Here is a 27547-nt window from a genome sequence, read left to right on the forward strand (position 1 = left end):
CCTGCTCACTCCCTGCAGTAGGCACCAACTCTATTCCAGCCTCTACTGCAACAGCACCATTCATCAGTGGTTTAGCATCTTCGGTTGTGTGGCCAATCAATATAGGAGACAACGAGGTTTGTTCAGGTTATGTGCCTTTTGGACTGCCCTGATCTGCTAAAACCCCATCTATGACTGCCAACTGCTAGAGGAATGAAAACATTGGGAAAACTTATTCAAGCCACCCCAGAAAGCTTTACATGAGCAATTTAAAAAAAATATATACACAGTATATCCACTTACTCTCTGGAGATCTTGTCATTTTCTTCTGATCTAGAATGATTGCTTTGGCTACATGCCCTTGTCAAAATGATTATACATGCCACACCAAAACCTGCCAAATAAATCCACGCCATACCATATATTTTAACGCAATTCAAATGTTTGCAAATATATTCTACACACCTATTGAGCCATTGGCAATAAATTGCTTATAGTTGAAAACTCTGTATAGAAACCAATGAGAACATACTTGAAATTCAATGGTAATGTGCTTGGCCTCAGAACTTCCCTTCCTAATGAGCGCTTGTACAGAGGATTTCTGTACTGAGGGCATTTCTCCCACAGAAATGGCCAAACGGAGAAGGTCCTCTCCTTAAGTCTGAAAGTGAACAACTTGTCCTTTCAATTAAACAGATTAAAATTCTAAAACAGTTTGACTCCAGGAAATTCTGTCATGGAAATGACTATTACAGAAAAGTAAAATCAGATGGCTGCATAGACACTGCAGTTTATTTCAGGGAGTCCTCACCGCATCTCCTCTCGCTCTCTTTGGCAGTTGCCAATGAAGTTTCCAAACTGGCAGGCATAAACATGGTTGTGGATTTCCAAAAGGTACTTTTCGTTGTACTCAAAGCCACAGGGGTACTGCTCGATGAGATTCCAAAGACATTCAATGAACTGGGTGAATACAGGGGACATCTCCTTGTGATCCCCGTTCACATGCCCACACCTACAAATCAATATTACATCCATTCTATTAGTATGGCCTAGGTGCACCATGAAGATCTTAACTCTTGACATCCTGGTTTTATTTTGTCCGATAGTTCAATTGTTTTAGTCTCAAAGTTCACTAATTTAGCACACACTAATGATTGAACACCAAAATGGTTAAATTATTAACCTTGTTCAAAATATTATAAGTTATTACCTTTGTCTAAACTTATGACCCATACATATCCATTCTTTTTCTATCAAAACCTTAAAAGAAACCGACTGAGAGTTTAAAATGTATAGATGATTTAAAAAAATCATTATACTAAATATAATTCCTAGATTTAGTAGACAATAACTGAGCAGTCCAGCACACAAATACTCATATTGTCAAGATACTGTTAGTAAACCAGACTGTTCTCACCATGAGTCCCTTGATGGTCCGATAGAAGGGGTCCAAGAGGATGCTGGCCAGAGAGCACACCTGGGCTGTGCGATCACAGCCATCTGGGCAGTGCACAAGCACGTTAGCCTTCTCCTCAGCCACAGCCTTAGTAGAGACAAGGGATAGCTCAGAACCACATGCTAGAGTAAAAAGTAGATGCAAACATGATCATTTGGGGGTTTTAATACATTTTTTCACAGGTTATAGGTACCTAATAAGAATGTTTAATTCAAACACAGCAACACAAAGGAGATGGCTACATGGAAGGATGTCTATTACCTTAGCTAGAAACACTCCAGCATCCATCAGCTGCTCCAGCTGCTTCACAGCCTTGATGTGACGCAGCCAACCAGAATTCTCCAGTCCCGTCAAGTAGTCACTCATTGTTGGAGACTTCATAGCACACACTGAAAACAGAAAACTAGGCACCTTATAAACTGGAGGCTTTGTTAAGCATGAACTTTGCCTCGTCTTTTCATGCTGCAAAATGACTTGAGTTTTACACATAAGTATATGATTAATAAATAAAAACCACTACACCCGAAGATTATGGTTCATCCCTTTTTATGTGAGACCAATGATAGTAACCTTCTAGAAGCTTCTGCAGACTGTTTCTCATGACATGGATATTCTCGATGCCCACAAACTGAAAGCGGATGTTTGAGTAGTTGTCCTCATTCTCGTATCCCTTCCCTGCTGCTCTATTGGCCATGGCATTCAACTTGAAATAGAAGAAAGGCAGGACAGTTTGGGTTAGGGTTGAGCAAAATACAACAGAGGGGAAATTAGCAATACATTTATCTTAAAATGTGGTTCATACCTTAGGTCTGGTATCCACCATACATGAAGGTGCTTTTGGGATTAGCCTGGCTGATTGCCTGTAGCATCTCCTCATCTTCTACACATCGAGCATTTAACCCGAACAGGGGCTGGCTACAACGGCAAATGGCAGCCTGGTATGCGAGAGGAAAACCAGAACAGCGTCACCATGAAGTGCATTTGGAATGCCATTGTAATCATTAACATATACTGTAAGTATAGCATGAGCAGAGATGAGTCGCTGACCCTTGCATTAAATAAAGGAGAGTCTGAACTTACATTACTTTGCTTGTGGAAGTAGGAGAGAGTAGGAATGCGCCCTCTGCTCCTGAATTTGGCACTCCAAGACTGTGCCCTTGCTTGCAGTTTTAGGAATGCCCAGTTCTGAGTGATATGTGCTGCAAAGCTAAGCAATCCATCAGAGGGAACAAAACATTTATGACTACAATAGCCATGAAAACATGTGCATGCCCATAGAATTGGTCAACTTACCTCATAGTTCTGTTGAATTCTGTCATTTCCCAAAACTCGTTGGGCAATCCCATTCTTTTGAAATCCATGGCTGAGTCAATAAAGAACCAACCATGTCTTCTCTCATCTTCGTCTTGTTTTGGGTTGTAAAGAAAAGCATACAAATCGTCCACTTTCCTTATCAAAAAGCCCAATGTTATTGTAGGTAAGAATTTTATGAATATTCACAATGATCACAATCTTGTTTTCTCCAAAGTGTAATGTTATGAATATTCACAATGATCACAATCTTGTTTTCTCCAAAGTGTAATGTTAAAGGAGAGTTGATCTGGAAGTCTACTGTAAGTACCTGGTTGGGAGAGTCTGAGCAGGGACTGATACACATTCTGGCAGTCCCCCTCACTGGGAATGACAAAGTGAGCCACATGGAAATTCTTGCAGGAAATGTGAAGCGGGCATCCTGTGGCTGTAAGAGGGAGTTTCTCTACTGTAGCTATGAGATGGTGTAAAATCTGGTTATGAGTGAAACAAAAACTATTAATCTTGTTTTCCTGGCTTTTAAGTCTCTTACCCCTACCACTTCAAAGTTGGCAGAAACCTGGATAAGTGTAGGCGTAATCAGTGTGGCACCACTCCTCCTACCAAGGGGCATGGTTGCTTACACACCAACTAAGCCTACATCTATCCAGTGCCTTCATAGCTGTGAACATCAAAGGGGTACATGGTTTGGGAAAGGGCCAGGGTTGTTTTCATAGCACGTACTTTGGCGCTCACCCCTTGCCATGATATCTGAACAAATGTCATACCCAGGTTTCCTTGCACAGCGGTCATACCCAGGTTTCCTTGCACTGCATCTCAGTGCTTCAGGCGTCACTACAGACACCCTGGTTCGATTTCAGGCTGTATCACAACCGGCCGTGATTGGGAGTCCCATAGGGCCGTGCACAGTTGGCCCCACGTCATCCGGGCCAATGGCCGGTGTAGGCCGTCATTGTAAATCAGAATTTGTTCTTAACACACACACACACACACACACACACACACACACACACACACACACACACACACACACACACACACACACACACACACACACACACACACACACACACACACACACACACACACACACACACACTCTCTCTGAAGTGAGCATGTGTAATAGAGTAGCTGTTCCCTAATGGAATATGCAAATTCATGCTAGAACACCCCAAGGGATCTCGCTAGCTCGTGCTTAGCTCTGCCCCCCGTCCTTGCTGGTTCTTCCCACTAGGACTAATTTGTTCTCATTGGACTCGACAGGTCGTTGTCTACCTTGGGTTAGTTATACAATCTTTGCAGGGATGTAATTTAGTTAACTAGCTTGTTGCTGCTTGTAGTGACTGTGTTAGTCTCATGAAACCCAGAGCCATGTATTTATAATACATTTCTCTGATGACACAGCTAACAAGCTACTAACTTAAACCAATGCCCAAATGGCTATAACTGTAACGGCTGTCGTCGGTGGAAGAAGGTGAGGACCAAGGTACAGCGTGGTAAGTGTTCATGATATTTAATAATAATCAAAACTGAACACTGAATAACAAAACAACAAAGAAACAACCGAAAACAGTTATGTCTGGTGCAGACACACAAAGACTGAAAATAACCACCCACAAAACCCAACAGAAAACAGGCTACCTAAATATGGTTCCCAATCAGGGACAACGATTGACAGCTGCCTCTGATTGAGAACCATATCAGGCCAAACACAGAAATAGAAAATCACAGAAAAACTACCCAACTCACGCCCTGACCATACTAAAACAAAAGACAAAACAAAGGAACTAAGGTCAGAACGTGACAATAACATACTTAATAGCTAGCTAAATTAAAGAACAAGTAGACGAGTCAGTTAAAACTCTCCTAGGAAATTTAACAAGTTATACTGGCTAGTGAAGTTAATGTTCGCTTAGTTGCTACCTAGTGGTCACTTACATTTGGCGTTAAAATGTGCTCCATTGTCCTATGCCGAGAAATGGATGCTGGTCTAAACCAGATACATTTTATCACAGCGACTTTTTTCTTATAGTCTTTTGCCATTTCCCGAGGAAACGATTTTGCACATTAAGACGAAAGCACACCAAACGATTATGTTAGGTCAGAGCCAAGTCACAGAAAAACACAGCCATTTTTCCAGCCAAAGAGAGGAGTCGCAAAAAGCAGAAATAGAGATAAAATTAATCACTAACCTTTGATGATCTTCATCAGATGACACTCATAGGACTTCATGTTACACAATACATGTATGTTTTGTTTGGTAAAGTTAATATTTATATCCAAAAATCTGAGTTTACATTGGCGTGTTAAGTTCAGTAGTTCCAAAACATCCAGTGATTTTGCAGAGAGCCACATCAATTTACAGAAATACGCATAATAAACATTGCCAAAAGATACAACTGTAATGCATGGAATTTTAGATCCACTTCTCCTTAATGCAACCGCTGTGTCAGATTTAAAAAAAACTTTACGTAAAAAGCACACCATGCAATAATCTGAGTACAGCGCTCAGAGACCAACACAACCCAAACAGATATCCGCCATGTTGTGTAGTCAACAGAAGTCAGAAATAGCATTATAAATATTTACTTACCTTTGATGATCTTCATCAGAATGCACTCCCAGGAATCCCAGTTCCACAATAAATGTTTGTTTTGTTCGATAATGTCCATCATTTATGTCCAAACACCTCCTTTTTGTTTGCGCGTTTAGCCCAGTAATCAAAATTCATGAGGCGCGTCCACTAGGTGCAGACAAAAAGTCAAAAAGTTATGTTACAGTCCGTAGAAACATGTCAAACGATGTATAGAATCAATCTTTAGGATGTTTTTAACATAAATCTTCAATAATGTTCCAACCGGAGAATTCCTTTGTCTTCAGAAATGCAATGGAACGCAAGCTAACTATCACGTGATAGATAGATGCATGGTCAGCTCGTGGCGCTCTGGCAGACCTCTGACTCAATCCCCTCTCATTCGCCCCCACTTCACAGTAGAAGCATCAAACAAGGTTCTAAAGACTGTTGACATCTAGTGGAAGCCTTAGGAAGTGCAATATGACCTCATAGACACTGTGTATTCGATAGGCAAAGAGTTGAAAAACGACAGACCTCAGATTTCCCACTTCCTGGTTGGATTTTTTCTCTGGTTTTTGCCTGCCATATGAGTTCTGTTATACTCACAGACATCATTCAAACAGTTTAAGAAACTTCAGAGTGTTTTCTATCCAAATCTACTAATTATATGCATATTCTAGCTTTTATGGCTGAGTAGCAGGCAGTTTAATTTGGGCATGCTTTTCACCCAAAATTTTCAATGATGCCCCCTACCCTAGAGAAGTTAAGCAATTTTGTGTCCCTGCCGAGCAAAAAACGGGGTTGCGTTCCAGGTCGCCTTATTTGTGGGGAACTGTAGACGAGGAATTAAGGCTGCGTTTACACAGGCAGCCCAATTCCGATATTTTTCCACTAATTGGTATTTTTGCCCAATCACATCAGATCTTTTCACATCAACGCTGATCTGATTGGTCAAAAGACAAATTAGTGTAATAAGATGAGAATTGTGCTCCCTGTGTAAACGCAGCCAAAGTTCGTAAAATTTGACACGGTTGCCGTTTTCAAATCCATGCAGCCATGTATCATATTTTGCTGCGGTAGGAAAATGTATACAGGAAAATATACCCTACCACGCACACCGGCATTATTTGGTGTGCATTTATACAGCATGTCTGGACATTGCATGCACTTGCTGAGACTGCTTATTGGCTTGTTCAAACACCCTTAACACTTTATTATGTTTTGTGTCATTTTGCTCTGATTTTAGCAAGGGTAAAATACCAACATTGTGCTGATATGAGATATTATTGTATTGTATTAGTAATTACAATTTGTATTGTATTAGTAATTTCAATTATATGAAATACAACACTTGATTAGACCATAAGAACACACAAAGAACATAGCCTAAAGCTTTAATTAACAATGTTGATAAAAGGTTATGAATGCATTCATGGAATATCACTTACTGTATTAGAACGTCAAGATGCATATTCTTATCATGTGGAGGGCCTTTTTCCTAACCATAACCTAATTCTCCTAACCTGCTATGTTAATTATCCTAACCTGTTGCGTAAGTTCTCCTAACCTGCTACGAAAAGGCAATTTTAACATAAACTGTACTCTATCTAGTCAAAACCGTTAGGGTGAGGTGTTGCAGGGTGGCCCATGATTTGCCTAATTACTTGGGAGGCCCCCCATTGATAGCCTTATTATCATCTGAATGACTCTTTTACTTACCTCCAGATTTATAACCTGATAACTGAGAAAATGTCATTGCTGATTGAAAAAACATTTTAATAAAATTTAGGGCATTGATTGTCCTTTTGTCAAAATAATCACAAATAAAACAACCTGTTGAATTAGTGAATATGTGTAAATTTACCTTTGGGAGCTCTGTTGCTAATTTATTACATCAGATTTGTTATATTCTCATAATATATTTGAGTGAAAGAATTTTGTGAATGCTAGTACATGCTTTAAAGTCTAAATGATTCTTCATAGTCCTCAATTACTTTTATTTCAATTTAATTTATAATACTGACTTAACTCAAACTCTAAACCTGAGCGGCTGGAGAATCCTGGTCATGTCATCGTGTTATTAGCAGAGATTAGGTATAGCACAAAGAGAGTAAATTGCGATTGTCTAAAGTGCCTTCCAATTAGCATTCAACAAACAATGCCAGCCAGTTTAGGGTTTGTGATGCTAATTCAGCAAGCTTGTTTCACGGAGGCTGACTTGCTAGTAATGGCCCTTAACGTTGCAATGGATTTCAGCGATATGGCATATAGGAGATGTATTTTTTCTCCCTGCTCTTATCTGGTAAATATGAATGTAGAGGTTAGGTGCTTATATACAGTGGTGTAAAGTACTGAAGTAAAGATACTTTAAAGCACTACTTAAGTCGTTTTTTAGGGTATCTGTACTTTACTTTACTAATTATATTTTTGACAACTTTTACTTCACTACATTCCTAAAGAAAATAATTAACTTTTTACTCCATACATTTTCCCTGACACCCAAAAGTACTTGTTACATTTTGAATGCTTAGCAGGACAGGAAAAGTGTCCAATTCACACGCTTATCAAGGCAACATCCCTGGTCATCCCTACTGCATCCCTACTGCCTCTGATCTGGCAGATTCACTAAACACACATGCTTCGTTTGTAAATTATGTCTGAGTGTTGGAGTGTGCCCCTGGCTTTCCGTAAATAAAAAAAATAAAAAATGGGCCATCTGGTTTGCATAATATAAGGAATTTGAAATGATTTGTACTTTTACTTTTGATACTTTAGTATATTTTAGCAATTACATTTACTTTTGATACTTAAGTATATTTAAAACCAAATACTTTTAGACTTTTACTCAATTATTATTTTACTGGGTAACTTTCACTTTTACTTGAGTAATTTTCTATTAAGGTATATTTACTTTTACTCAAGTATGACATCTGGGTACTTTTTCCACTACTGCTTATATAAGGACATAAAAAATGTATTGTATCTTGACTGCTATCAATAAGAAACCTGTCACTTTATTATTGCAATACAGCAACAACATTTTATTAGGATAGCTAGGTGTTTGATGTCAAAGTTTGATATTATTCAGTTGACCTTACTTCTGTTTATTATTGAGAAAGCATATACAAAACAACGTCACTTGGCTATAGCTCATTAGGTAAATGGGAATGCAGCACTTCTCCGGGTGTGGTACAGATAGTGTTTGACCTCCTAAACCTAGACTTAAAAATTTGTGGTAAGATAAACAGACTCATTATCACCACCCCAGTCGGCTCCAAGCTCTGACAAGCGTACTGTTTGCACAGTTTGTTTACTCTACCCTGTTGGTTGGGGGTTGAAGGATTAAATGACTAAATGTAATCAGTATTTCTTCAGCCTAGTATCTTACGGTATCCAGTTAGTATAATAATCAGACAGACCAGGCTTAGGCCTACATTGACATAACCAGTCCATGAAACCCTAAACGGTAAAAGCAACCACCACAGTAAATTATAAGAATATTAAAGGGGCAATCTGCATTTAAAAGAATAACAACACGTCTCCCCGCCAATACATATCTATGGATGCAAGAACTAACCATCCTAGAAATCAAAATTAAAGTTGTAACCATGTTTTGAGGCTTTATGGTGTTTGTTACAATTACATTGTTAAAAAACAATTGAGTAAAACAAGGTCACTTTGCTACCATCTAGCAGAGACAGTACAGGTGCATCAAAGCCGGGACCGAAAAACAACTTCTATCTCCAGGCCATCAGACTGTTGAACAGCCATCACGCCATCTCCTGTAGTAAGTGAGAGTAGTAAGCAGTACTTCTGTAGTAAGAGACAAAGATAGACTCACTCACACATAACACACAAACACACACAGTCAACGCTGCTGACCCATGTATTTAGAGACATTAAACACTGGACCGTTTCTTTTATACTGTTTTTCACACTGCATATTCATATACTGTAATCTCATATGGCTCATTCAAATATATCTACAACTGTACATTGCATTTTTGTTACACTGTTAATACTCACCGCATATTTATAAACTGGATTCTTATTTATATACTGGATTCTCATTCATATACTGTATTCTTCACATAGCTCATTCTTATATATCTACTACTGTACATTGCATTTTTGTTACAATGTTTATATACACCGCCTGTATTTATATACCGGATTCTTAACATAGCTCACTGTAATATACTGTATCTACTGCTGTACATATCATTCTTAGTATATCTTTCTGGTGTATATACACAGCATGCATTTGGATTACTGATACAGTGTTATTTGGGTTGTTAACTGGATTTGTCCTAACATTCCTGATTTCTTATTTTTTAGTATTGGATTATTATTATTTGTGTACTTGTTTGACATTTTTACTGCATTGTTAGGAGTTAGTAACACAAGCATTTAGCTGCACCCACTGTAACATCTGCTAAACTGTGTACGCTACCAATAACCTTTGATTTGAGGTTATATTTTAAGTTTTGATGGTGTATGACAGTTGAAGTAAGGTCATGAGGCATTTATTAGTTATATTCTTCAAGAATCAGAGGGTATATATCATTAGTTTTAAAGATTGAAAGTCTACATTGTAGTATCAAACACATGCTCCCTTCCTCAACTCCTCACTTATTTTTGTTTGCACTGAATGCAGACCTCTCCATTTTCTTCCAACAACTTTTCAAAGAAATAGGCAAGGTAACACATAACACCCAGACCTCACATTGCTATTTTGAATATCTAATTGAGTAAGGCTGGTTGAATTTGAATGAACATTGAAAAAAAATGTCCAGTAGCCTATTAGCCCATATAGTATTGTCTCCTTATCCAAAAGTGCAGACAGGTCTTGGCCTGGGGCAGACCTACATGAAATTAGCAAAGTAATGTATCAAGCCCCTCCCATATTAGGCACACAATAGGTGTGAGGGAGGGGGGCAGAGGATAAAACAGAGGTGAAATAGCCACATACTCCCATTATGGTCACAGATCTGCCTTGCTTCACCACTTGACCATTGACAGGATCACATAATTTTTTAATTCATTGAATTGTTGTTGATATTTCATTGACCATTTTCTTCCCAATTGTGAGCATGTCATTGGGCTTTTGATTTGAACTTTTTGAAGCTCCAAACAACTGTTTCACCAATTGGGTGTGAGGGTTTTTCCTGTCATACAAGATGCGTATTTTAGTTGCTTTGTATTTATTTTTCTCTTTGATGCACAAACATATTGTGGCCAGCTCAGGAGAGTATTGCCATGGCTGGTCCGACTCTTACAAGATCTGGCACAAGGGCTTCCAGTGTCCAGAGCAGTATGACGGCCAGGACGCAAAGTACTGCTGTGGGACCTGTGCGCTCCGCTACTGTTGCACGGCTGTGGAGGCGAGGCTGGATCAGAGCTCCTGTGACCTGGAAGAATTTTTTGAATTTGAAAACGATAACACAATCAACATGACACCAACGGGTAAGATTTTGTGTCAACATTTTCTATTTTTGGTTTATTCAACATTTAAACTGTAATGGCTAAATTATCTCTCCCTTGGAAAGGTTAAAGCATTTCTGTTAGAAGTAAATAGCAGGCATAGTAATTTTGGTTCAATGTATACAATTCATCGATCGTGGTTTGTGGTTCAGCATTTACATTTTGTTCTATCTTTTTTCCCCTCCAGTACCCGCCTACTTGCCATTTGTGATAGTTGTGAGCACATTTCTGTCCTTTGTGCTACTTGGCACCATTGTGTCCATATGTTGCTGCCAGTGCCTAAAGCCAAAGGCACAGGATCGTCAAAATGCATCAGCACCCTTCCAGACCAGCCTGTTGGAATCTGGAGGGCCATCTCCAGAGAGCATGACTCCATCTCGCCAGTCTAGTTCCAGCTCAACAGGAAGATCAACCTTGGCACCCCCAAGACAACCAACCACCTCCACTCCTGGCACTGATGTCAACGTAAACATGTATGTTGCGCCTTTGAATAATGGATACCCTGTTTCAAGCACACAGTCTAACCAGTATGTGCCTCATCCGCAGCCCCCTGGTCCATTCTATCAGCCATATCTAAACTATGGGATGCCCCCAGAGCACACTTTGCTAATGGCTCCATTCTTAGAAAACCGCTCAATGTACGGACACCAACTGGTCCATTCCATCCCTCAGGCTCCAATGCACACAGAACAGTTGTACACAGGTGTCACAATATGAGGCGATTACACTATGGACACCTTTTTGCCACATGAGTCATTTGTGAGTGCCCACTTGCCTTGTCTAAGAGGTATTTATGGAATCATTATTAGTGTATATTTATGAGTGTAAATAAAATGTATTTTTCTTACTTTTTTTGTCTTAAGTCTTAACTCTGATCCTGTAATAAGGATTCCAAACAGTCTAAAATCCCACTGTACTATAGTGACTAATACATAGCATGACAATCATCCCATAGGCCTATATTGTCAAAAGTAGGCCTACTCATGATATTGCAAAGTTAATAATATGCTAATATGCTATTTCGAAGACGCTTTTTACGTATGGGTACTATGATAGAATGCTAGAACAATAGTCTTCCAATGTTTTGGGCTGCAAACAAGCTTTGTCTTCAGGATGGCCAGAAGATTTGGAGTTGAAGTCTTTTGTGATGTATCCCAGATGTTTTCAAAAGAGTGTACTTACTGGTGTGTGGGGAAAAACAGCGGGAGGGAAGGACAATGGATGGAGGTTGCAATCTCTGAATAAACCTAAGTAAAGAGGGGATTGTGGTAATCTCTTGAAAATTAGTTGGGGGAAGTGAAGGATAAGTACATAGGAGGGCACAGCTTGGGGTTCAGAGGATGCGCACAGATAATCAACTACCTTATGACAGTCATTAGTGTCGAGGCTAAAAACAGTTTTACATAGGACATTGTGATACAGTAGCCTAGATAATAAGGGATGGGGGGTAGTATTTAGTAAGACATGCACATTTCAAATGATAACAGCCTGTAGATGCAATGCCCACCAAACCCAGAGTTATTAAGATATTTAAGGCCACGTGAGTCAGCTAATACTTTTTAAAGTTTGCTGAAAATAAATAACCAAATTGAATATGCAGTTAAAACAGTCTGTGTTGATTAAAGTAGACTGGCTTAATGAGGTGGTAATTCCTTCTGCAGATATTCTAAAATATGATCCTCTATGCAGCGGGATTGCAAAAAGACGACCTGAAACGGCCCCAGAATGTTTATTTTTAGTTTAGCAGACATTGCACGGAATAGGCGTCAGAGGGCGTCCTACTTGTTGCTAAGAGACAGTATGTGGGAGGCTGTCAGAAATGATGAAGGGAGGGGATGATGAATGATATTTAGCAAGCTGTAATGTTCGTGAATAGACTGTAATAGCTAGCTAGCTATATAACTTAAATATATCTACTTTACTACATTCTGAACAAAATACCACAGCTAAGCAATTCGTTAGACAGCTGAGTGCGTTGTATTCGTGAGTCGTTGATTTATCATAATAAATGGTTTTGGAGCTGGCAGTGCCCGCAAATGCAGGCCCATTGCTTCACCGCTCCATCCAGCACATTGAGCGTATTTTCCGGGTGAGGGTCAGCTACGGATCCGCTGAGTCAAACTGCGACAGCGCAAATGTCAGCACCAGCAATATAATCATAGTTCGTGTCGGAGAGGGCGAGGAAGATGACTGCACCAAGGCAAAAGTATGTAACTTTTCTGGGACGTTAACATATGCTTTGTGGTTAACAATCTATCTATCTCTGGACTGGAGAGTAACGTTCGCTAGCTAGCAGGCTAATGTTTGCAGCTAACTAGTACTAACTAACGTTAGCCTATTAAGCTCATCTGTTGTTGTAGTGGAGTTGGTAACGTCTGACTAGAGTTACATGTTTACATGTAACGTACTGCCCTTTTTGTTTTCAGTCTTATGTTGCTAACGTTAGCTAGCTAGTATACGTTAACTAACGTTACTGCTACCTTCTTAGCTAACTAGCTAATAGTAGCTAACGTTAGCTACTTCGCAAACGTAGTTAGCTAGTGCTATACAACTTGTTTGAGCATTTTTTTTGCTCTGAATAGATGCCATTTTTACAGTGCCAAAATTGACCTAAATGATGTGGTTCATTTCTGTTGGACGCTTTTCAGCTAATGTGTTAGCTAGCTAGTGTCTACAGGTCTCGATCTCATCTAGCCATACCAGTAATGTATGGGAAATATGATTACAGGTATTTATATCTTTGATATGATTGTGAGCTAGCTAGTAGTATTAACTAGCCCAACTAGCTACCCTTTGCACGAATGTTGCTGAAACATGATGCCAAATGTGCTAAATAAACTCGTAGGATCTTGCTATCTATCTAATCAGTATTAGCTCACCTTAGAACCGATTCATTGGTGTCTAACGTTCATTCTGTAAGCAGCACCAGCTACGAACATTTCGCACTAATGTTGCAAACCTCATCATAGCTACTTAAATGACCCCTTATTTGACATAGTTTTGACTTACTCATGGTGTTGTGTGCTTTAGAAACCTCCATTACTGCAGCATATCTGTACTTTGCAGTTTCGCTGTGGGGCCTCAGCATCCATTTACGTTTCAGCTTGACCAACCATCTAGTGCTTCTGAAGGCACATGTTCCACTTGTTGCTATGAGACAGGGCTGCACAAGCCTGTGCATGTGCAGTGCTTTAGTCTTGTGGCCTTGCTGTGTCTCAGCCTGTTCTGTGGAGGGGGAAAAGGATGGGGCTTCTTTGCTGTTATGCCATGTAGTGCCAGGAAATTCCAACACATCGGTATTGTTGTGTGGGTTAGCTACCAGGTTTCCTACATATACACAAATGTCTTTGTGTTGATGTTGTGAGGGCATCTGAAAATAATCTGCCACTTTTGTTATTGTTCATATCATGTATAGCCTAGCTATATTTGTTCTAAGGATCAAGTACAGTAGTTTCATTCCACCACTTTCTCAGGCCAGATCTACTCTATTATCTTATGTTTTTCTATAGAGTCTTGACTCTCACTTTCTTTGATATGAGGTGGGGAAATAATTAGGCTCTCTAAGCAAGTAAATAAAACCTTTAGGCTCATCATAAGCATAAGGCTCATTATATTATGTTTACCCTTTGATAGAAGAACACCATAGAAAGACTACTAGAGATGGACATTTTCTGTTTTTATGTGATTATCAAATGTCTATTTTTCCCTTAGCTTTGGCTCTTGACAATGTGGTGGTTAGGATACAATCTGTATAAAACTGGGGGAAATATGTAGCAATGTGCTGAATTAATGCTTTTGTTGTGTCTGTTTCTTACATTGATTTATGCGTCTTATATTACTAGTGTTTTACATTGTAAATCGCAAATTTTGAGGCATGCTACGTTAACCATGTTTGCCAGGCTACCTAGAGAAAGATGGACTGTGTTCTGTTAGTCGTGACTGCTAAAAAGCAGTTAGCTGATGACAGGGCTGTGTTGCTAGGCAACCCATTTCATGGGCTGAGCCTCTTGAAGCACTAATGGAAGTAGCTAGCTATCTACTATCTGCAAGACCTGGGGAAGTACCGGTTTCAGGAGCACATGCAATCCGTTTCCATTTGTTTTAAAGCACTTGGGTCTGTATGCATATTTATTGTTTAAATGCTCATGTAATCTCATGCATCTCAGCCTTTACATTAAGTCAATGACAATGGATAAGATTTATATTTTATTTGAACAGGGACGGATACAATTAACATTGACACATCAATTTATTGAAGAGTCTGGTGCATTGCACCATTCCAGTTTTTACTTTTCATGCGGAGTTCAGGGGCCTTAGATTTCCTCTGAGGCCATACTTAACATTTACACATGAATTAGACATGCATTGAATCTTGTACTTGTAGACAGGGATGACATTTGGCCAGTTTGGTGATTTATTGACAATTACCCTTTGTTTTCCTCCAGGATTACATAGTGTCCTTAATTTCGCCAGCTCACCGAAAGAGAGAGCGTCTAACGTTGGCTTTACACATACAGCTGGCTGCGCTGAAGTCAGCCATCGAGTATGATTCTCAGGCTGTGGTGGAGGTGAGGGAGCATGTGGTGGACATCTCCGGTGGCGAGAGGAACGTGATGACGGCATGGTCGATGGTGGAGAAGATCAAAATGGAGAAACACCCATGCAGGGAAGAGGCCCCTGAGCTGACTGAGGCCCAGCAGCACAGTGGGGAGTCTGAGGAGGGAAGCAGCTCAGAGAGCGAGTCAGAGGAGCAGCATCAGCTGCAGCTGAACAGCGGCGGCTGTAAGAGGAAAGAGCACTTCAGTGCCACCAAGCCTCACCGGCAGCTCTGTCGCTCTCCATGCCTGGACCGGCCCAGCTTCTCCCAGAGCTGCACTCTACCAGAGCTCCGCATTGAAGACACCAAGGCCGCTGCAGTGCTCAAACATGGCAGCGACAAGGAGTACCAAACCAAGATGGAGTTTGCCTTGAAGCTGGGATACTCAGGTGAACAGGTGGAGACAGTGCTGAACAAGTTAGGGGCTGCTGCCCTTATCAATGACATTCTGGCTGAGCTTGTAAGGCTTGGTAATAAAGGAGAACCGGAGGTTCAAGCCAGCAGTAACACCGGCACGTTCGTCTCCCGTGGAGGCCCTTGTGTCAAAGAGGCTGTCAGTCCGGAGGTGTCACTTGAAGATGATTCTGTGGATCCTTATGATAATCTCAGGCCTATCGTCATTGATGGATCGAATGTGGCGATGAGGTAAGTCTCTATTAGACGCACACGATCAAAACAAATCTCGCCTCATGCAGAATGTTCTGAACCGTCTGTTTTTTTATGGCTGTAATTGAATTAGCTTTACACGCAGACCTTTTACTAGATTTGGTTGTGTTGTTTTGTTTTGTAGCCATGGAAACAAAGAGGTTTTCTCTTGCCTTGGTATCCAATTGGCTGTTGATTGGTTTGTGGAGAAAGGACACAAAGACATCACAGTGTTTGTTCCTGCCTGGAGGAAAGAGCAGTCGAGACCTGACGCCCCCATTACAGGTACTAAAGCTCTACTTCAATTAGCCACATTAGACAAGATGTTTTCTAAAAATTGTGTCTGTGTTGGGGGAGGGGTGGGGGGTATCTGTATGTGTGTGCTTTATTAATCAACATGTTTGGACATTGAGCTCCATTTTCCCCATGCAAAAAAAGCACGACCCACAGTTAGAAAAATAACTAACATTTAAAGTATATAATTTTGAATAAGCAATAACATGAGTTTGGATAAATGTTTAGCCACAATTAATTTGAGTTTGTTTTCAAATGCAATGCATATGAAAATGTCAGTGTGAAACCACAGGTACATAGGCCTACATAGTTCTATGTAACAATTTGTACACTGCTGTTCTTCACTGATTTAATGCTTTTCTTTTCACAGACCAAGACATTTTGCGGAAGCTAGAGAAAGAAAAGATCCTAGTGTTCACCCCATCTAGAAGAGTCCAGGGAAGGAGAGTGGTGTGCTATGATGATCGCTTCATAGTGAAGCTGGCCTGTGACTCTGATGGCATTATTGTGTCAAATGACAACTACAGGGACTTACAGAATGAGAAGCCAGAGTGGAAGAAGTTCATAGAGGAGCGGCTGCTGATGTACTCATTTGTCAATGATAAGTAAGTCATCAGAGCCCTCAGCGACTTGGGTAGGGAGTATAATTAACTACAGAATGACTAAGCATATTCTCGTTTTATGTTTCAGATTCATGCCACCTGATGATCCTTTAGGAAGACATGGTCCAAGTTTAGAGAATTTCCTCCGCAAGCGTCCTGTTGTTCCAGAGCACAAAAAGCAACCCTGTCCATATGGTAGGTTGTCTCAACAAATTATGATTGTATTTTTGTGGTTGTACTGCTGATGTCAATATTGTTTAACTTGTGCTCTCTTTTATATCACCTTAAACAGGGAAAAAATGCACTTATGGACATAAGTGCAAGTACTATCACCCAGAGCGTGCAAACCAGCCTCAGCGGTCAGTGGCTGATGAACTGAGAGCGTTTGCCAAATTGTCTGCTGTAAAGACAATGAGCGAGGGGGCCCTGGCCAAGTGTGGCACTGGACCCACCACAGCTAAGGGGGACAGTGGCTCTGAGGCTAAACGTGTGGCCCCCAAGCGCCAGTCTGATCCCAGCATCCGCTCAGTGGCCTGCGAGCCAGAGGAGAGACTGTCTGCTGTCCGTAAGCCTGAGGCAAATTCTGTGCCTTCCCTCGTGTCTGCCCTCAGTGTGCCCACCATGCAGCCTGCCAAGAGCCACGGGGCTGGTGCCTTGAACACTCGATCAGCCAGCAGCCCAGTACCCGGCTCCCTCCAGTTCACCCACAGCTCCCTGGAGCACATGTCTAGTGTACAGTACCCACACCCACCCATCCTAGTCACCAACAGCCATGGTGCTTCTGTCACTTACAGTGAACAGTTTCCTAAGTACGATTCTGTGAGCACAGACCACGGATACTACTCTATGCTTAGTGATTTATCTAACATGAGCATGAGCAGCATGCACAACGTGGACAGCTTCTGTAGCATGGAGCATGAGCATGGGATTTATCAGCGAAATCCCAGCCAGCATTGCCCTGAGCCCTGCCTCAGCCACTCTAACAGTGACTCCTTCTCCTCTTATGGGGAATTATACATGAGCTCAGTGGACAGTAGCCTGGATGAGAGCATAAAGGGGCAGCAGTCTCCTGCACAGAGCAGACTACAGGCCTTCTCCCATGGGGGGTTCCACCACGAGGCCCTGACCCGAGTGCAGAGCTATGGCCCTGAGGAGCCTAAGCAGGGTCCAAGCAGGAAGCAGTCCATATCCCACCTGGCACCGCATGTCCAGCACCCTGCTGTTGGGGCCAGGTCCAGCTGCCCAGGGGACTACCCCTTACCTCAGAATGTCCTCCCGTCACAGTCCTCGCAACCGGGACGCTCCCTGGGCATGACACGCATGGACAGCATCTCAGACTCCAGGCTGTACGAGAGTAACCCCATGAGGCAGCGGAGACCCCCACTGTGCCGCGAGCAGCATGCCAGCTGGGACCCGCTGCCCTGCGGCAGTGAATCCTATGGATACCACTCGTACCCCCTGAGTAACAGCCTGATGCAGCCGTGTTGTGAGCGGGTGATGGTCCGCAGCATGCCTGACAAGATGGAGCAGATCTGGAGGTCTCCGTGGGAGAACCCGCCTCAAGCCGAGCGCCATGTCATCCCAGAGCACCTGTACCAAACATACCGCAACCTCTGCAACATCTTCCCCGCTTTCGTGGTGCACTCTGTCATGGAGAAAAACCCTCATCTAACGGACCCACAACAACTCGCTGCTGTCATTGTCACGAAGCTGAGGTCTTGCCATTAAGTGTTTTTATTTTATTTTTGAAGCTACAATTGTCTGAATAGTATTAGTATTCTATATTTGAAGTTATTTGATTGTCATCAAAACAATTTCTCCTCATGAAATTCAGAAACCCAAAATCATTATAATCAAATGTAAGGGAAACTTTGACTGATGGTAAGATTATGTATTTGAATTTAAACGTAGCCATCTATCATTTGATACAGTGAGGAATTAGTTCACTATACCTAGATAATATTGTGCATATCTGACACTGATGTAAATACTATGTGACTTTGTTGTTTATTGTGCAATGATTTGTGGTAAAAGACAGAGGGAAGTGAGTGCAACCATACCTCAGAGCATGAACTTTGACATTTTAATGGCCTTATATCTGAATGACCTCACTTCTCCAGTCATTGTTTAATGGATTTCAATGAATATCCTAATGTTGTTGAGGTCAGTCTCTCTTGCTTTTTAAATGTTAAGCACTGTAAGTATTTAGAATTATATATATTTTCTCAATCTCACTTTACAAAGCTACTATTTTGGTAGAACTTGTGAGTGCACGTATATAAGCAAGCCAAACTAGAACTGGGAAAGATCAGACTTAAAACACCTGTGCTCATATGACACATGAAAGCCATTTCAAAGCTGCTGAAATAATGCCAAAAAGATAGATAATTGACCTTGTCATTATAAAGCGATTATAGTTTTGATGCAGACAATTGATTGGATAGTAGTGTAACATCACACCAGTGTTGTAAGCCTTTCCTATGGTATATTGTATGGCTTGCTGTGTTGATTAGTTACATTAATGTAACTGTGTTACATGGACATTATTGGGATCATTTTGAGCATGTGTATATATGATTGGGACCTGGCATGTGACTTAATGGCACAGAATGGCACTTCCATTGTGTCTAACATGACTTATTTGTATTTACTAAGGAACTGGTGAAGTCTCTTCGGCAAAATGCTTTAAAGAAAAGCATCCGTTTCCTTATTAATGCTGAGAGACAACCCATGTAAAGAAAACAAAAAAACATTTCTGAATGTTATTTGCCCAAAATAATTTTGGGGCTTTGTTGACTTTTGTTTTTTCATGAACTAAGAGCAGGCCATGTTGGGCCTGTTGTCTCTTCATGAGAAGGTGTGACACACTGCCTAAATGTTTCTTCCTGTGAAACACTCAGAATGCGAGGCTGCCGTCAGGGTTGTTTCTGGCATTTGGCTTACAGTTTGCGTGCCTATCTTTTCCCCTCACGTTTGAAAGGTTTCATTATGATGTGAAATGTGTTGGTTATAATATCATTTCTGAAGACTTATGGAATTGTTTCTTTTCTCAGTGAGTAAAATATGATCTGAAATCAAGGTCTTGGGCCATATCTAATGCACGTTAGTATTTTGTTTATTTTGACATGACGTGCATGTTTCATATTTTTGATGAGAGTAGAAGAGAGACCCCCCCCTCCCATTTTGAAGTGCCGCAAACAACAAAGCCTAAAATGTCTAGAAATGACCTTTGTTTGTTGATACAAATTGTATCTATTTCTTGATTGTAAAATATATTTATGAAATGTACAGTATCATTAAAAAAAGTTTTATTTAAGAAAAAAAAATACAATGCCATAATGTTTGTGACACTGTGTGTCACTGGGAGTAGCCCATTGGTATGTACTTTTTCCTACTGGGCACAGTAGTTTATTTACAGGGATACTTACGCGCTACATGGAAGTGCATAGATACCCTGTGTGCAGCTGTAAGCATTGTGTCCTTTCTCTGTATGTATTAATACTGAAATGACCACTCATTGTACAGTTTCAATGCGCTATTTAACTTGTTGCATCAATGTTTTTTGCTGTGTTGTAACCCAAGCAGCTTGGTAAAAAAATGTGACCCCTCTAACTTTTTAACCATATCTGCTCTTCCTGTGTTGATACCATCTATATTTAAATGTATTGACATTGACGTATTGAAAAACATGCCAAAACTGGTTAACTTTTAATTGCTGCACAGAAAACTGAATAGGTTGCAATGTCAGTCATATATGCTTGGGTTACGATACTTAGGGGGTTATTTATTAAATAAATACTTTAAAAAAAAATGTTGACCCACATAATACTATATTCAACTCTTAGGCTACTGCCACAGTAAAGCCGAGTGACGGTGTGTTAGTATGATTTAGTATTTGAGACAGCGTCAATTACCACTGATTGGACATGGGTAAAACCTGTGAAAAATATTTGATGGATAACCCCCTTTTTTGGTGACAAGATTATAACTATTGATTTGTGGTTTACTTTAGAAATCTGGCACTCTCACCAATGGCACTTGATCTAGCCTTAAGTATTTTAAAGCATGTGAGAGAATATTGATTTAAATTCTATTGTTTCAAATGAGAAATTGTATTTTTGCTGTGAGCCTTTGTAATTACATTGAATTTACAAGATAGGCCTGTTTGCGATGACTGACTGATTTCAGTCTGATATTGGTGGTCTGAGCAACTTGCAGTTGATTTTGTTGGAATTGAACACAGCAGATAGATGTTTGAAAAACTAGATATTTCCAATGTGTAGATTAACCTTGAATTGTGTTCTAAATATATCAGCTTACCTGAAATGGTAGATTCTCATACACCCACAATATAAATTCTCAGGTACTATGAGATTTACAGCAAAAACAATATTGATGTGTGCTATTATGAATGATAAATGCGCTTACAAAGTCAAATTTGTGAATTAGTGCAGCTCTCATGTCCTAAAGTTAAATTGAACTGTCTTGTATTGTGGTTTTGCAATGTAAAAGGGTTATAAGAGTGAGTTGACAACTAGGCTGTGTGTTATGAGCTGCAGTAGTTTGTTCTATTCTATGTTGAATTAAATGCATTGCTTTTAAAATTGTTTTAAGTGACAAAACAATTACCAAAAGACAAAACATGAACTCTTTGGGTCTGTTGGCTCAAACAAAATGTAAGTCTCAATGACGAAGTGTTTGTTTCCTCAAATAAAGCAAGACTATGTTTATACAGTGTTATTTTGTTGGCCGTGTCAAGTGTTCTCTTTCAGATGTCCAACGGAATTTTGATATTCTACAGCAGTCCCCCATCCAAGGGCCAGCAGAGGGGTTCAGATGGCTGCTGAAACTAGTCACCTTTGTAATAAGAACTTGTAAGTAAGAATTTAAATGGTACTGTGTCCTGTGCATGTGACAAACTTTGATTTATTTGTGCCACACACTAGATTTCCAGAACACTGTTCTGACTGACTATAAATTCATAAGAATTAGCCAATTGTAATTGGCATAACAGGGATTCAGGAACCTTCTGTTTGCAAGTAAGATGGAATTTAATATTTAAATCAAAAGAACGTGATACAATGTCTTGGGTACTCTAAGTAATTTTATTTGCCACGTGCCTTTGCTGGAAGAAAAATAAAATAAATGCTTTTGGCATGTCAGAGCGCTTACAAAACAATGTGTTTGCAGATGAAGATCAATGACAGTGAAGGCCTTTATTTTACAGTATTGGCATATTTGTTTAAAACAGTTGCAGGCCAGCTTTCAATTTGCTGATGTCATTGTGTGTCCAGAGAAGCCCATCCGTGGTGACTCTGTGTGGCATTGAGACACTGGAGAGATTAAGAGAAACATTACTGATCAGATTAAGTATCATTGCTTAGTGATGGTTGAACTTACTTACTCATACTTTTTATTTCTATGGATGCCTACAGATATATAGTATAACTTTATTTTGTTTCTTACCCTGCATGCGCATTGTGCTGAGTGGCATTCTCCATTTCCACCTGCTGGTCAAACACCATAATGGTAGAGAAGTTATCTACCATTAGGCAGGAAGGGTCCTCTGACTGGCCTGGAACTTTCCCAAGAGAATAGTTCTTCCACTGGACTTTGTCTAAACAGGTGAGAAAACAAACCTATTTAGATCAAATGTTATATTCTAATGAAATATTGTGGAATCAGATGATCAGATTCATGTTCTGCAAATTGGCATGAGAACTGAACTGACCTGTGCAAACTTGCCAGGGAGAACCCCTGAGTTCTGCGGCCCTCTCGGCCAGGACATCTGGGCTTAGGTGCTCTTGGAAGTCCTCGGTCCTCTCTGGCAGGGCCTTGCGTGAGTCAGACACGGTTCCTGGGTGCATCATGTAGACCTGGCGTCTGGACTGCACCCGCAGCCTCTCATGCAGGCTCTCCAGGGTGTAGATACCGCTAGGCTGGCCTGAGTGGTCCATGGGAGGATCACACCCTGAGTCTGCCCCCTGAGTGTAGATACTGCTCAGTCTGAGTAGCTTCTGTCGGGTGTCCAAGGGCATCGGATGTTCCATGTCCTCCAGGATCCTAAAAGTTCAAACAGTAAGTCATTTTCAAACATAATGGCAAATTATATTTCATAAGCTGGTACAACACAGTAGAGAACACAGTAAGTGATGTATGTACATTATGAAGTCACTTACTGCTGGAGCAGGTGAGGTGTGGCCACGCAGGGAGCATTCAGACATGCTGCAAGGAGTTGCTGCCACCTCAGCTGGATGCGTTTCATAAAGATCTTGTCCTTCAGTCTGGCTTTCCTCTGGATTTTCGATTCATAATGGTATTCATTCTCTGTAGAAACAAAATTAATCCACATCAGTAAATCCAGCACAGTTTTGTATTTACATTGAGTTATTGGGGTAGAAAATGATCGTACTGTTGGAGTTGCAGAGGATGACCTCAGAAATCCACCCAGCGATGTAGAATGATCTGTGTTTCTGGTCGTCTTCAGAGAGCTGCTGCAGCTCCACAAACAGTTTCTCCAGGAGGAGATGAATGAAGAGCTGAGAGTTGAGATCCTTCAGGAGGGGCAGCCAGAAACGCAGGACAACTCGAGGAAGGTGGGGAGCAGTGGGGTCTGCATCTTCAAAAACAAAGGCATTCTAGTCACTCAGGGAAGTGTATGGCTTACAGTATTTTTAACATGTTCCCAGTCTTACAACATCTGTTAATAAAATCAACATGGGATTTACACACACTTATTTTAAGAAATGTATTGGGAGGAAATCTACCTAATCCCAGTCTTACCTGAGTTGTCGACACCAAGTGACACCAGTTGTTCAATGGTTGGAACCATGAATCCATCCTCAATCAATGCATCTGTTAGTATTTCACTATATGGGAAAAAGAACAATGAGGGCCCGGAGCGTTGCTATTTAAATTACGTTATTCTTGTGGAATACAATCGGATGCAGTTTGTGGATTTGACAATCACTGCAATACCAATAAATGTGTTAACTGACCTAGACTCTAGGGCAAAGTGCTTGATCTGGGCAAGGATCCAGCTCATGTCTGCAGAGGGTTCTGGCCACAAGCTCACCTGTTTGTCCTCCTCTAGAAATCCTTCAAACGTCTAAACAAAAGAAAAGAGTAATGACCACCATACGCTATAAACATTTCTGGCAGTAGAGAAAACCCAATCACTCAAGAGTGATGTCAATAACAAAATGCCTATCTTGAGAGGCCCTCATTTATAGATGGAGGAGATGCTGTGCAGACTAGAGAACAGACGTCTTCACCCTCTAATATAGTGGGTTGAGTTGAGTGGGCAAGTCTCACAATCATAGGAAAATTATTACGTGGTTATAAATTGTGATTAAATGTTATTTCTTGGACTTCCCACAACCATATCGTCCTTGATGTTGATTATGCACGATTCACATACATTTCTGACGTACATGGCATACAGTGCAAATAAACCTAACAATCCTGCTGTTAAGGGATTTCACAAATCAATATGAAAATGTAACAAACAAACGGCAAAGGGTAATGCAAATACCTGAAACTGCTCCTTTTCAAAAGATATCAATAACTCTCGTGCCTTCTCTGGAAAAAAAAAAAAAGCTGTTTTAAAAACCGTTTGAAAATGTAACTCGGTAATAAGCGGCGTCTAATGTGTTCAAATGTTTCCAACTTACTGTAGGATTCAATTTCTTTTTGTCTGGTGATGAGCTCATCCTCCTGTCTCTGAAGCTCCTCTTCTCCATCCTCCCCCTCTGACTGGGAGTCCCAGTTCTCAGCCAGCCCACTGCCCAGCTGCCTGGACCAGTACTCCTGCTGAAGCCACTCCAGCACAAACTTACAACCTGCAACATAGAAAAGACATCAACACAACTAAGAGTAAGATCACTGCAGAAAGTCCAAAGTCAATGGAAAGTAGGAATGATATCATATTGTTATTGAGGATGATGAGGATAAAAACCCATGGTCTCGGAGATTATGAAATTCTTAAGAGAAAAATAAATCTGTTTGTTCATGATCATGCTCACCCTTGCGACACCATTTCAAGGTAGGGAGCTTGCGGTGGGTAATGTCATGTCTGAGGTTTACAATCCACTCAGGGATCTTCAACTATTAAAAAAGCCATTGGAATAATAAATACATGTTTTTATTATATCACCTGTATAGTGAGGTCCCCCAGATGACATGATCATTTCATGTGTAGTGAGCAGAGGAAAATGTAATATTAGATTTATTAATCATGATGCAGGAATTACATATTTTTTCAATTACTCACATTGCTGGCTAGCCTTCTGAGGGGACGAGCAATTTTCCCCTGCTGACGCTCTGTGATTAAGTTGACAAACCTATTGAGAAAAATATCAATCAAGCCAATAGAGGAATCAATAAAACACGTTTTTTATTTTATACACAGTACCAGTCAAAAGTTTGGACACCTACTCATTCAAGGGTTTTTCTTTATTTTTACTATTTTCTACATTGTAGAATAATAGTGAAGACAAACACTATGAAGTAACACATGGAATCATGTAACCCAAAAAGTGTTAAACAAGATTCTTCAAAGTAGCCACCCTTTGCCTTTGACAGCTTTGCACACGCTTGGTATTCTCTCAACCAGCTTCACGAGGCAGTCAACTGGAATGCATTTCAATTAACAGGTGTGCCTTGAATTTCTTTCCTCAATACGTTTGAGGGAAACAGTTGTGTTGAGACGAGGTAAGGGTGGTATACAGAAGATAGCCCTATTTGGTAAAAGACCAAGTCCATATTATGGCAAGAACAGCTCAAATAAGCAAAGAAAAATGACAGTCCATCATTACTTTAAGGCATGAAGGTCAGTCAATCCGGAAAATGTTAAGAACTTTTAAAGTTTCTTCAAGTGCAGTCGCAAAAACAATCAAGCGCTATGATAAATGGTTCTCATGACCGCCACAGGAAAGGAAGACCCAGAGTTACCTCTGCTGCAGAGGATATTCATTAGAGTTAACTGCACCTCAGATTGCAGACCAAATAAATTATTCACATGGTTCAAGTAACAGACATCTCAACATCAGCTGTTCAGAGACTGCGTGAAATCAGGCCTTCATGGTCGAATTGCTGCAAAAGAAACCACTACTAAAGAACACCAATAAGAATAAGAGACTTGGTTGGGCCAAGAAACACGAGCAATGGACATTAGACCGGTGGAAAGTCCAAATTTTAGATTTTTGGTTCCAACCGCTGTCTGTGAGACTGCAGGCGAACCACAGCATTCTGCAGCGATATGCCATCCCAACTGGTTTGCACTTACTGGGACTATCATTTGTTTTTCACCAGGACAATGACCCAACACACCTCCAGGCTGTGTAAGGGCTATTTGACCAAGAAGGAGAGTGATGGAGGGCTGCATCAGATGACCTGGCCTCCACAATCACCCAACCTCAACCCAATCGAGATGGTTTGGGATGAGTTGGACCGCAGAGTGAAGGAAAAGCAGCCAACAAGTGCTCAGCATTTGCGTGAACTCCTTCAGGACTGTTGGAAAAGCATTCCTCGTGAAGCTGGTTGAGAAAATGCCAAGAGTATGCAAAGCTGTCAAGGCAAAGGGTGGCTACTTTGAAGAATCTAAAATCTATTTGGATTTGTTTAACACTTTTTTGGCTACCACAATTCCATGTGTTTTATTTCATAGTTGATGTCTTCACTATTATTCTAAAATGTAGAACATAGTAAAAATAAAAACCCTGGAATGAGTAGGTGTCCAACTGTTGACTGGCACTGTATATACACACATCATTGATTGCAACAGTATGCTGCCACATGAGAAAATGTAACAATGGACCTGACTCGTATGAGGACATTTAAACATGAAAAAAAGCGATTCCAACCTCATGAGTGCTGTTCCATAAAGCAAGACCAGGTCGTCAGCGTCAAGTTTTCCTGATCTGTCAAGTATTTGACATCTGACCAGGTCTGCTGTGCTTTCTACAGCGATGGGAGTGTTGTGGGCAAATCTGAAAAAATAAATCAAATTATGTGAATATTTTTCATCCAGGAACGCCTTTGTCCACCAGAAAACAGCAGTGGTGGGTTGGACACGAACTAACGTTAGCTACAAGCTAAGCTAACACCAACTATTCTGCAATTATCTAGCTAACAAAATAGTAATTATGCAACAGGAAAACATTATCTGAAGATCAAATACGTGTATGCCTTACCTGCCCTTCCATGCCGATATTCGGTGTAATGCATACTTTTGTAAAGCACAATCCTTTGAGTACAGATACTCGAGCACCTGGTCCCATTCTGCTTTGTTGATCCATGCAACTACATGGCCCTTTTTCTCTGTTGTTTTTTTCTTCATATTTACCAGCTAAAGAAACGACAGTAAGACAATTAGAGACAAACAGTTTTTACCTAGTTGATTTAGCTCTAATGCAAAACATGTAGCTAGTTAGGCTAACCAAAATGGAATGTTCCAATGCTAACCTACCAACACCATCCACAGACTAGAGTGGGGTCGGTTAAATGCAACACCAAGAAACGGATACCGCGCAGAAATGTTCCGCTATTGCACCCGCCAAATTATAATGCTATAAATAGAAAAAACAACGAAATAATAAGCAAAT

General features: G+C 40.6%; 2 protein-coding genes and 1 pseudogene across 3 annotated transcripts; 1 reads left to right on the forward strand and 2 right to left on the reverse strand.

Annotated features, from left to right (window-relative positions):
• Nucleotides 1–312: 312 nt before the first annotated feature.
• On the reverse strand, nt 313–3570 carry LOC139566294 (phosphatidylinositol-3,5-bisphosphate 3-phosphatase MTMR8-like; annotated as a pseudogene).
• A 9036-nt stretch (nt 3571–12606) lies between these two features.
• On the forward strand, nt 12607–21673 carry LOC139534767 (probable ribonuclease ZC3H12B). Its single transcript, XM_071334198.1, has 6 exons — nt 12607–13011; nt 15251–16047; nt 16193–16332; nt 16712–16946; nt 17032–17138; nt 17236–21673. Exons 1-6 carry the CDS (start codon nt 12814–12816, stop codon nt 18669–18671), a joined length of 2913 nt encoding a protein of 970 aa, XP_071190299.1. The 5' UTR covers nt 12607–12813; the 3' UTR covers nt 18672–21673.
• Nucleotides 21674–22027: 354 nt separating this feature from the next.
• LOC139534775 (ribosomal biogenesis protein LAS1L-like) lies at nt 22028–27547 on the reverse strand. 2 transcript variants are annotated; one of them, XM_071334221.1, is made up of 14 exons: nt 27412–27547; nt 27137–27291; nt 26807–26932; nt 25216–25285; nt 24968–25049; nt 24617–24784; nt 24478–24524; nt 23942–24051; nt 23727–23812; nt 23356–23556; nt 23123–23270; nt 22675–23006; nt 22410–22560; nt 22028–22276 (listed from the first exon to the last, which is right to left on the reverse strand). In XM_071334221.1, exons 1-14 carry the CDS (start codon nt 27418–27420, stop codon nt 22186–22188), a joined length of 1776 nt encoding a protein of 591 aa, XP_071190322.1. In that variant the 5' UTR covers nt 27421–27547; the 3' UTR covers nt 22028–22185. The 2 variants fall into 2 exon arrangements, with proteins under 2 accessions (XP_071190322.1, XP_071190312.1); XM_071334211.1 differs by having other exon boundaries at nt 23356–23562.

Source organism: Salvelinus alpinus, chromosome 1 (genome assembly GCF_045679555.1).
Source record: "Salvelinus alpinus chromosome 1, SLU_Salpinus.1, whole genome shotgun sequence".
Taxonomy (NCBI): Eukaryota; Metazoa; Chordata; class Actinopteri; order Salmoniformes; family Salmonidae; genus Salvelinus; species Salvelinus alpinus.